Source organism: Pelobates fuscus, chromosome 7 (assembly GCF_036172605.1).
Source record: "Pelobates fuscus isolate aPelFus1 chromosome 7, aPelFus1.pri, whole genome shotgun sequence".
Lineage (NCBI taxonomy): Eukaryota > Metazoa > Chordata > Amphibia > Anura > Pelobatidae > Pelobates > Pelobates fuscus.
The window spans coordinates 108,860,227-108,871,678 of NC_086323.1; the positions used below are offsets into that span (position 1 = coordinate 108,860,227).

The window sequence follows — 11,452 nt, forward strand, 5'->3', positions numbered from 1 at the left end:
CCTGATATACACCTAAACTGCTTCATTAAGCTAGATTTGTTTTGGTGACTAGTGTCTCTTTAACCTGCAGATTTCTACACCTCGTTGCAGTGTTTTAGCCGGTTGGTTAAAGAATAATTTGTGGTGGGAGAAATTACTCAAATCTTATTCAACCTTGTGTGCTGGGGACACAAATAAACCTCTGTGTACTCCCAGGTGTAGAAAAGGGATTTCTTATCCAATATTGTCACACGAATTGTCTGGTGGTTATCAAAATGAGAAACAATTGGGTAAAGCTTAATATAGACAGAAGCTGCATATCTACTCTAAAAGCATCTAATCTCCTAGTTTACCCCAGTTGTGGTGGCTACAATACCTATACCTGGGCTCTCTGCTACCAAACGCTGCTGTGTTTAAACTGTACTGGGGAGAAGGGACTCCATAGCACAATCCTTGGGAATAAATTTCACCTTGCTACCCCTATAAACCATGACATTGCCCAGCAAAAATCCAAATAATGTTGGTGTAAATAATAATTCACCTATATCATAAGGATGTACGACATAAAAGTGTTGAAGATGGTATGCTTTCTAGGGCAGATTTCGTTTAGCTCATCACTAGCAAAGTACCTGTCCAGGGATACCCATTTCTTGTCAGTCAAAGAACTGACAGACTACAGGACTCTGGAGATCAGTGACCACTGGAAAACTTATAATTGTCAGATAAAGTAGTAGCAAGGTATTAAATTCTCCCTCAAGCGGTGAACCATGGTAGATGGAGATTTAGGTTTTTATAAAAAATAAAATAAAAAAAAATTTCATTGATTCAATTCATCTCTATGAGGAGATGCTGATTGGCCAGGGCTGTGTTTGAATCATGCTGGCTCTGCCCCTGATCTGCCTCTTTGTCAGTCTCAGCCAATCCTATGGGGAAGCACTGTGATTGGATCAGGCTACAACTTCTGATGATGTCGGCAGACTGTTGTTTTTCTGAGTCTAACAGCATGCAGATCTAAAGCTTCAGGTTTGAATACAGTAAGATTTTTACTATATTTATGGAGGCATGAAGGGCCCTGGGGGCTAGATGGTTGTTTTAACACTATAGGGTCAGGAATACATGTTTGTGTTCCTGACCCTATAGTGATCCTTTAAACCACCAATCTTTACTGTACAATTCTCGACACCGCAACATTTAAAAGAAATGTGATGATCTAAAACAAATCCAAGTAAATTTATTAATGCCAGATTAGAGCAAACCAATTCTTAACCATAGGTAAAATTAAAATAGAAACAAAAAGAAAAACAGAATCCACAGTGTTCCAGCAGAGTATAAAATCCTTCCAAGAAACATGGCTTCACGTTTCTGCCATTGAATAAGAAAAATTAAAGGCTGGGATCTGGCAGGCTTCTCTGTGGTATCCTAAAACTCCTGATCTATTATTTATGGCTTGTGGATAGTCTACAATGTACATCTATGTCAAAAGGTAGGAAAATGAAGCATGTAAATGACAGCATAATATATAACAAAAAACACAAGAGAATAGGCTAAAGCAATCTAACGTGAGACAGAACAAAACAAATTGCTTAGAGGAAGATATGTGTGTTCTGAAAGGCTAAAATAGTATTGAGTTATATCGCAGTCAGAGGAGACTTATATCTCTAAGTGGGATCTAATAACAAATATTTGTCAAGAGATCAAGGAAAACAGTATAGTGTGTGTGTGTGTGTGTGTGTGGGGGGGGGGGGAGGGGGGGATGTCCATAGAGACTTAGCAAGACAGTTTGTTAAAGAGAACAGGGAATATGAATCATGCAAGAGGAAATGTTTAATTTAGAAAATGACAAGAAGAGTCAAGGAAACCGTTATAGGAAAAATAAGAGGTAAAGAGATACTCACAGGGCAGGGGATAAAAAAAGTTATTTGGGAAAACCGAGCTGTAGTGCTATTAGGACGGCAAAACCCTGTGCATACATTTAGATTTCATACAAAAGCCTCTGAGGGTAGGAGTAGGAAAATGGAATTAACGGCTGTTTCTGCACCAGTTTGGTGTAGTTGATTGTTCAAGATTCAGAAAATATTGGACTAGGAATGTATTGCAATATTAAAAAGACCATTTAGATCCTTTTCCCCTAAGATAAAAACACTCCAATGTCAGAGGTTGCTGCGATACAATGTTTTCAATGCAATGCACAGCCCCCATGCTGCAAGTTCATAAAATGGCCAATTGAAAAACCCCAAAAAGATAAATACAGAGCCTATCCAAAAGACTCTTTCCTGAGCGAGGACTTGCAGCAGCACATCCTGAGTAGAAGGTGAGGTGTCAGATTTAAGCATTCCTCATGAACATTTCCAGACGCAAATTGCCAGGCTGCCACCAAAAAACATGTAGAGTAGGTTCTTGACCTCATGTGTGATCTCAAATCCAAAGCCTTCACCAATAACCACATGCCATGATGATCCAAACTTCTTGTCCATGGTCTCTTTGATCATCTTTGCTGCACTCTAAAAAAAAAAAAAAAAAAAAAAGTAGAGGAAAAAAAATAAAAAATAAAATAATAATCGCCACTTATTAAATATTTAGTAAGGTAACATTAAAGCAATAGGCTTTATTATAAAATTTCACCCATATCCTGGCATGTTTATGGTTATATTAATTTTCTAGTTAATGCAATCCGACTGTTACTTAAACTTTAACAAATTATGCAAATGCATTTCGTGTTGACTATGCAACCACACAATATTTACTAGACAAGGAACAGTCAAAGCATCTTCCATGCATATCAAAGCTTGAGCCAAGAGAACAGGGAAGCGAAAACCATAGGCACCCAGACCACTTCATCTTAACAAAGTGGTTGGGGTGCCATGTACGTCTGGTTTTAACTATGCAATGTAAAACAGGAACACCAATCTTTACAGTGCAGGGTTTTAATGCCTCTCGTGGCGGTCACTGCCACTAGAAGAGCTACTTCTGAAATAGATTACAACTCAGCTATTTTTAGTGAAATGTCTTACATTGACCATCTGATTGGCACAGTGCAACGATTTGCAGCGTGTCGCACCAACCTCACAACGCTTTCTTATGGGAAAGTATTGGATAAGCCGAGATCATTGATCTCAACCAAGAAGGCAGGACAGCAGAGTGGAGACCAGCACTGTGAGGGAGAAAGGGGAAGTAAGACTGCTTTTTACCTTTTTTAAAAAGGGGGAGCAGAGACCTAAACATTTAACAGCTTAATAATGTTAACATCTCTACTCCTTACACTAGATTATTCCTTTAATACACATGGTAGAAGTTATATATACTAAAAAACACCATAATACAAGTTAATTATGGAAAGATTGCTGAAATTAGGAAAAACACTAATGTATTTCACATGAACAGTACTACTGCAATCATTCTCCCTGAAACAAATAAAAGTAATCGTGGAAGTACTGCCTGTTCCTGAATTTCTTGTTTGAGGTTGCACTCCCCTTAGAACAGTTAACTATAATGTGTATGTACAGCTCCATTACAGCTCCTTTCCTCTACTCTCTCTAGGTTGTTTTGTAACATAAAGGACTCCGTGTATTACAAACTAATGCTATGTCTGACTTCTACATCTTGAAGATGCAAATGGAGGCTATTCTAGTGATCCTCTTATAGTGTTCCTTTCAGGACAAGTGTAAACATTGTTGTTTCTAAAACTGCGATGCTTACATTTGTCAGTTTGCAGGGCACCAAATCCACAAACGTTATTATGCACTGGTTCTGGTACTTAAAAATGTCCCTTTAAAAAGGGTTTATGAATTATAGTCTGTATACCTGGGTGCATGTCCAATGCAAATAATATATATATTTATTCGAGGATACACAGACCAATTAAAGTATAAATAAATATTTTACCTCATTATTACTGGCAAACTTTTCACAAGCAGTAACACAAAGTTCCATGGTTTCTACACGCATCTCTTCTGGCATATCTGTGTGCTGCAAAGAGAACATACACAGCATGTTAGCAGTAAATACAATTGTGTCTGTAAGTTATACAGTTAATAAGTTAGATTTAAAAAAAAAAAAAAACTCCATATGCTGTTAATTGCAGCAAAGGATTTTGGAAAATTTCTTTAAAATTGGTGTTCATGAGGCAAATTATCAAACACACCTTTTTCAAGCTAAAATTAACAACATATTCTGCCTACTTGAAGAAAATAAATAAATTCTACACAAATCTACTGTTAACTGAACATGATCATTATTTATTTTTGCTTTAATTAAGTGGTAAATGCACAAAATATACATGCCAGTCAGATTTATGTTTTCAAGAATATTTATTGTTCCTCTCCCTTAGTGTACCTCTCCCCTCCCATCCCTATCCTTTAGTGTTCCTCTCCGTCTTAGTGTTCCCCCTACCCTCCCTGACCCTTAGTGTTCCTCTCCGCTCCCCCTTAGTGTTTCTCTACCCTCCGTGTCCTTTAGTGGTCCTCACCCCTCCCTGGTGTGCCTCATTACTTCTCTTATAGCATGGCCGAGCAGAGCGGACCACAGTACAGGAGCTTCACTTTCCTGAAACCAGCCAGAGTAACAGGAAGTGCTCTCTCAGTGAGCACTTCCGGTCAGTCTGGCTGGGTATAGGAAACTGAAGCTCCTGTACCGCGGTCTGCTTTGGTCCATGCTACACCGAGTGAGTGGTAGGGGGAGCTCTATGCGCTTCCTTCCTGCCAGTCTTTTCTTGAACCGCCAGAGCCGGCACACACTAATGCGGCCGCCTGACTGACATGACGGCCCTGCGTGCGTTGGGCCACTGCCGCCTCTCACATTAATCGGCAATATCAGTAGTGGTCGATACCGATATTTGCCAAAACCTGGAATATCGGCCAAACCGATAAATCGGACTATCCCTAAATGTCACCATCAATTTTATCCAAATAAAATGCTATTGATTGGATTGAAAGTGCAAGGGCAGAATTCTCCAAGTGCTCTCATCGAAACAAAATCATCCAAGTTGGATGAAATGGATATTAATAAGGCGGACGTGAAATTTTGCTTTATAAAATACAGCAAAGATGGGGATAACCCCTAGTTCAGGGATAGGCAACCTTTGGCACTCCAGGTGTTGTGGACTACATCCCCCATAATGCTGGCAAAGCATCAGGAGTGTTGTAGCCAAACAAAAATCTGGAGTGCCGAAGGTTGCCAATGCCTGCCCTAGTTTATATCAAACCATTCAATATTAAAATATGTGATGTCACCAGAAAACTCTAGACAGCACAACACTTAAAGTGCACTGTAGGGTTATATTTGTTAGAAGGTGAGCGTTGTTTGACAATAATGCTGAGATGTGTCCAATCCTGGAATCTTTTGAGTGAATGTTCATTATAAAGAGATCTTATTAGGGCAATTTTTCACAACCCTGCAAGGTCAAAAAAAAAAAAAAAAAAAAAAAACTGTTATAGATTATACTACAGCCAGTTTACCAGTTGCACTCCAGCGGTTACAAACTCAGAACTGCACAGCCACTTCTAACCTGGGAAAGCAATACAGGCTTCATTGCAACACACAAAACAAAATTATGTCAAATCCACAAAAATGCCACAAAACAAAAAGAGGTGATTACTTTTAGGATACAGCTGTGAAAATTACCCGTATTAAAGGAAAGCTGTGCATTCTCTTATAGTCTGCCTCTTCTTTCTTCCCTTCTCCCGGATCTGCCATTATCATTTATCTTAACTTCTCTGTCGTTGTTTTGCACCCAAGACTTATGTTGTAGAATGCAGTATCCTTTAAATTAAAAATAGGATTTGGATTCGCTGACTTCTTCAAATTCCTAAAGAATGTGGGATATTCAAATATAACTGTATTAAATATACTTTAAAACATGAAGATACTGTATATTTGACCTCTCATATCACTTTGTGTCTTGCACATGATTAATTACAGTAAATACTTTGGGTTTTATGCCAAGCATTCCACAGCATTCACGGTTTGAAAAGGTATAAACAAATAAAGTGGAATCACTGGTTATAATCGTTTGCGGATAAAAATAAAATTATTTTTATTTAAAACAATTGGAGCCTAAACATTAGTGAACAGAGTTCCATGCTTCCAATCTCTGGGAAACGTGTAATCTTTGCAACACAGACACCTTATGATAGTATTGGCTTATATCTAACGGCTTAACTAATAGGGAGACTGCAAATATAGTTTCCCAAAACACTTCTTATAGTCAGTAATGCAATACAAAATTGCCAGCACTTGTGGTTCTACACCCAGAAATAAAATAAATATATATATATATATATATATATATATATATATATATATATATATAAAAAACAAAGTACACTCTCTTTGAATTCTATGGTTTTACATATCAGGAAATAATAATAATAATAATAATAATAATAATAATAATAATAATAATAATAATAATAATAATAATAATAATAAACTGAAATTAAAATTCTGGTCCGAAACCAAAAATTCAGGATGCCCTTGGCTGAAAAAACGAAAAATGACTTTTTCCCAAATGATTTAAAAAATATTTTTTCTATAATTTTATTAATATTAGACTTTTTAATTAATTGAATATGACAAACTACAAGTCAACAAAATAACCACACTTTTATTGAAAGTAATACACCAAAATTGGACAGAAAATTACTTTATATATTTTTTTATATATATATATATATATATATATATATATATATATATATATATATATAAATAAAAAAATTATGTTTGTTATATAGGACTGAACAATAATATATTGTTGATATTAAATATCAATATGCATTCTTCATTCGGTTCTTTGTAACCAAAATCAGATTTAACGGATTGTTTTTTTTTTTTTTAATTAAACCAATTATCCAAATAAAGTATAGTCCTAGAAAACTATTATATGCAAAACAGTAAGGGCTAGATAAATTACATTTGATTGGTAAGCTTTACCATTGCTCTGTCTGATTACATTTCCAACACCATTAAAGCCTATATGAAGTTGGAAATATAAATCAGAGCATTGGTAAAGCTTACTAATCAAATGTAATCTAACCCCATGTCAAGTAATGAACTCAAACAGCAGCTCTAAGATAGCATTATGCAAGTACAAAAATCCTGCCCACCAACATAGGTCTTTATGTTCATCCCCCGTCCACCAAGATACCTACTACAAAACCTGCACCCATCCCCCACTCTTCCCGTGCTCCTCATGCAGACCATAACATTTCATCGCAAACAGAAAACTTTTGAAAATTGTAACTATATCCAGTAAAGTTCCACAAAGAACTCTGCCCCGGGAATGATGTCAGAGCAGAATTTCCAATGTTCTTTTTATCTGGAGCGATCCTGCTTTTGGCTGCCATTGCTTTTTACCCAGCCAGCCGCCCAGTGCCTCTAAGCTCTCCTTGCTAAACTGAAAGCTCCATGTGCCATGCTGATGACGTGCCTGTCATAGAGATGTAACAACCCCATTCTCTGCATGGAAACTAGACAGCCCCGTGCTCAGTCTGCCTGTCACTCAGCCGCTGTTTCCAATGCAACTCCTGGCTGGGCTGCTCGGTGTCTGACAGCGCGGACGGTCAGCTCAGACACTCACCGTGACCAGACAGCTCCTGGACACGTTAGTGAAGCCGTCATTATTTGGGTCACCGACCGAGCCCATACATTTCTGGCAGATTTGACCCTTTTTCGTCTGAAATGGGATAGGCCCATTTTTGGCCGAAAGCTTTGGTGCATGCCCAATAATAAAATCAATCATCATCTCTTCCAATTAGGTAAATACAACAACACATGACATATTACAGTGTCATGATTTAACAAAAATAAAGGCAAAATGAAGAAGCCAGGGGTGAAAAAACAAGTATTATGGTGCTGCTAATCAAATGACCTTGATTACTTTATCATGAGCAAGTGTGACCACCTCTATAAAAGCCAAAGTTCTAGCAGTTTGCTGGTCTGGAGCATTCAGGTGTGTGTGTGTTAACACAATGCCAAGGTGGAAAGACATCAGCAATGATCATAGAGAAGCAATCGAACTGGGATTAGTTATAAGGCCATTTCTAAACAATTTAAAATCCATTATTCTACAGTGAGAAAGAGTATTCAAAAAAGTGGAAAACATTCAAGACTGTTGGAAATCTTCCCATGAGTGAACATCCCAGCAAATTCACCCCAAGGTCAGACCATCCAATGCTCAGAGAAACTGCGCCAAAAAAATATAAAAAAAAATGGAGTTACATCTCAGACTCTACAGGCCTCCGTTAGCATGTTAAATGTTAAAGTTCATGACAGTACAAATTAGAAAGATAGACTGAACAAGTATGGTGTGTTTGGAAGGGTTGCCAGGAGAAAGTCTATTCTCTAATAAGAACTTGGAAGCACAGCTTAGGTTTGCAAAACATCTGTACAAACCACAAGACTTCTGGAAGAATGTCCTTTGGACAGGTGAGACCGTGAAGATGTTTGGCCATAATGCACAGTGCCACGTTTGGCAAAAAACAAACATCTTTTACCAACTGTCATGCATAGTGGTGGAGGGGTGGTGATTTAAGCTTGATTTGCAGCCATTGGACATGGGAACCTCTCTCTCTGTGTACCAAAGTATACTATAGTATAATATGAGGCCATCCTTCCGACAGCTAAAGCTTGGCCAAAATCGGGTCATGCAACAAGACAAATTATCCCAAGCACACAAGCAAATCTACAATAGAATGGCTGAAAAAGAAAATAATCAAGGTGTAGCAATGACCCAGTCAAAGTCCAGACCTAAACCTGATTGAATTGCTGTTTCGGGACCTTAAGAGAGCTGTCTGTGCATTAACAAATGCAAGTACACCCCAATGAACTGAAGCAACCTTGTAAAGAAGAGGGGGCCAAAAGTCCTCCACAATGATGTGAGATACTGATAAAGTCACACAGAAAACAATTACTTCAAGTTATTGCTGCCAACGATGGTTCTACAAGCTATTGAATCATAATGTGTACTTAGTTTTTCCACACATGGCTTCTCCATTTTGGCTTTATTTGTGTTAAATAAATCATGACACTGTGTAATATGTCGTGAGGTTATATTTACCCAATTTTAAAGACCTCCTAAGGAACAGATTGTTTTTATGTCTGGATATGTAAAACCATAGAATTTAAAGAGGTGTACTTTTTTTCTCCATGACTATAGATCTCCGTATAAATAGTTCTAACTAAACTAAAAAGGTACAATTACTCAGATGCTTCTGGTAAAAGCTTTAGGCAAGGTGCCTTTTAAAAGAAAGGAAGAAGACAATGATTTTTAATATGATATGATAGCAAGTGGGAAATGGTGTGGGAGGTATAAAGAGAATTTAGGAAAGTGGAATGGGCTATGCATATTACATTGACAAGAGATCAAAGAAAAATATATCAAAATATGTCAAAGCCTCTACTTTTCCAGGAGATAAATTTTCAGCAGAGATTTCAGCTCGACTAACACCATACACCTGCACTGATGAAGGTGGTGTAGCATCAAAACGCGTCATCAAGTTTAGACATCATAGTCATGCCCCCTGAAAGCGGCATACACTATGTTTGTTCTTTTCCCCTTGCTTATATATGTGCTAAAGTGGATTTTAATCGCAATTGTTTGACTTTTATTTTTAAGAGTTACAAGTGCAATTTCCATTCCCCCAATTTAGCTTAGGAGAGCACAGGAATTTCTGAATCTTCGGCATTGGTACTGGAGGTGGGGGAGCAGCATCATGCAGACCCCAATTGTGAAATCAAACAATTCAAAAACGATCCCACGCCTTACAAAAGGGAGGTGCCAGTGCACAGTAAGCTGTGGTAGTTATGGAGCTTGGACTGTTCCTTTAAGGATAAAACAGATCATTTGGAGAAATCCTCCAACTCAGCTCTAGTAACAGCTTGTCCATATTAGCCATACTTTTGCAATTTGCATTTTAAAATTACAAGAAAAAAAATTAAAATGAAAATAACCAGTTTAAAGAATTACCCAAATCTGTATTCGTGAATACACCCCATTCATTTAGTTTGCTGATGTTAAGTTAATGTTATTGTATATAACCAGAGGTATGTCTGCACTAGGCATATCAAATTTAGCTATTAAAATATAACCTGAAAGCAATGATTACACATACACAGTAACAATGTACAAAGCAAAGGCTGACAAGTGACCTTAGCTCACTTTAATATATATGACGAATATAATTATTATGTATATTAATATGTTCTCACAGAGTACCTGGAGCAAACCTGGCTTTATTGTCCATACCACCCTGGTCTGATGGATTAATATAGAGACTAATTCCCAGCAAGTGTTAACTCCTAATAAGAGCCCATATTAACTTTTCCCAATCAGACTATGTGAGAATAAGGCATTCCCCAACACATCTCCCCTCTCCAATTCCCAGCACTGCTCCATTGCCATTGATTTCTATTGCCATAAATCATACATTTCCCATTCTTGTTACTTTCTGCTCTTCCTCCCACTCTCTGTCTGTCTCCCTATCACATTCTCCTTTACTTCCTTCTGTCTTCGCTCACTCTGCCCGCTTTGTGTCTATCCTGCCCCCCTCTCCCTCCCCCTCGCCTTCCATGGCCGTACTTTCCCCATCCAAGTTACCGGAGCCCTCGGCCGCCTTCATGCCTCTCTCTCCGCACGGCGTCCTTTCGCTCTGCGTTGCTATGGAGCGGCCCAGGCCTTACCTGGCAACCGCCACCAAACCCGGAAGCGCAGCCACCGAGCTCTAAGCCCCGCCTAACCCGCTTCAAACAGAGAAGCCGATTGGTCTGTTAAGGGGTCCTCCGTCGTGACGTAGGTAGGGGGCGTATGTGTAGGTTACTAAGGAAACCAGACTGCGGTAGCTGTCCTCGCCACTGCCTGCTCTCACTGTGTTTTGTTGTTGTTGCCAAGGACTCCACCGGTTTATCCAGTATTAGCTCACTGACCCTTTGGTTATCCGTAAATGTAGCTCACTGACCCATTCTATAAATGTAATATAATTAATATTGATTAAATACATTTTGCTAAACACGTGAAAGTACAGTATTTCAAGTTTAAAATGGGTGTCTATGCACTGCTAGTGAAAGCAGGCAATTACAGAACATGGACCTGGGATTGCCCGGATTATGTTAAAGGGACACTATAGTCACCAAGACAACCACAGCTTAATTTATTAGTTTTTTTTTTTTTCCTGTCTTCAGAGAAAAGGCAGTTTTGGCATTGCTGCCTAGGGACACTGATAGAGAATGAATTGTTTTACCTGTGCAATGCTTAGTGAATATTCCCCTAGACATACACAGCTATAGATAACAAATGTATGTATATATTATGTGACAGAGTGTCAGTGTCATGTCCTGCTTTGTACTTCTGTATTTCTTATCACTATCTAGAAGTATGTACTATATACTGGGCTTGGAACATTCGATGGTGAGTAAGCCTGAGTATAATACAGTACAAGATACCCATGCTTTAAAAGGGTTAAACTCAAATTCTTTAAAT

The 11,452-nt window shown here is 38.2% G+C and overlaps 1 protein-coding gene across 3 annotated transcripts; it reads right to left on the bottom strand.

Moving 5' to 3' along the window:
* Positions 1 to 1,182: 1,182 nt before the first annotated feature.
* Positions 1,183 to 10,701, bottom strand: DNAL4 (dynein axonemal light chain 4). Of its 3 annotated transcripts, none has more exons than XM_063427422.1 (4): positions 10,574 to 10,701; positions 5,599 to 5,782; positions 3,862 to 3,945; positions 1,183 to 2,480 (listed from the first exon to the last, which is right to left on the bottom strand). In XM_063427422.1, the coding sequence occupies exons 2-4, from the start codon at positions 5,674 to 5,676 to the stop codon at positions 2,316 to 2,318; spliced, it is 327 nt and encodes a 108-aa protein (XP_063283492.1). In that variant the 5' UTR covers positions 5,677 to 5,782; positions 10,574 to 10,701; the 3' UTR covers positions 1,183 to 2,315. The 3 variants fall into 3 exon arrangements, with proteins under 3 accessions (XP_063283492.1, XP_063283493.1, XP_063283494.1); XM_063427423.1 differs by having other exon boundaries at positions 10,556 to 10,701; XM_063427424.1 differs by having other exon boundaries at positions 10,657 to 10,675.
* Between the last annotated feature and the right edge of the window lie 751 nt (positions 10,702 to 11,452).

What these genes read in the sequence shown, in the direction of transcription:
- DNAL4 (XM_063427422.1), bottom strand. Translation starts at nt 5,676, where the DNA reads ATGATAATGGCAGATCCGGGAGAAGGGAAGAAAGAAGAGGCAGACTAT. An exon ending in ACAGCTTTCCTTTAATACGG is followed by an intron (nt 3,946 to 5,598) that starts GTAATTTTCACA and finishes TTCTCTTTGCAG; the next exon opens with CACACAGATATGCCAGAAGA. An exon ending in AGTTTGCCAGTAATAATGAG is followed by an intron (nt 2,481 to 3,861) that starts GTAAAATATTTA and finishes TTTTTTTTTTAG; the next exon opens with AGTGCAGCAAAGATGATCAA.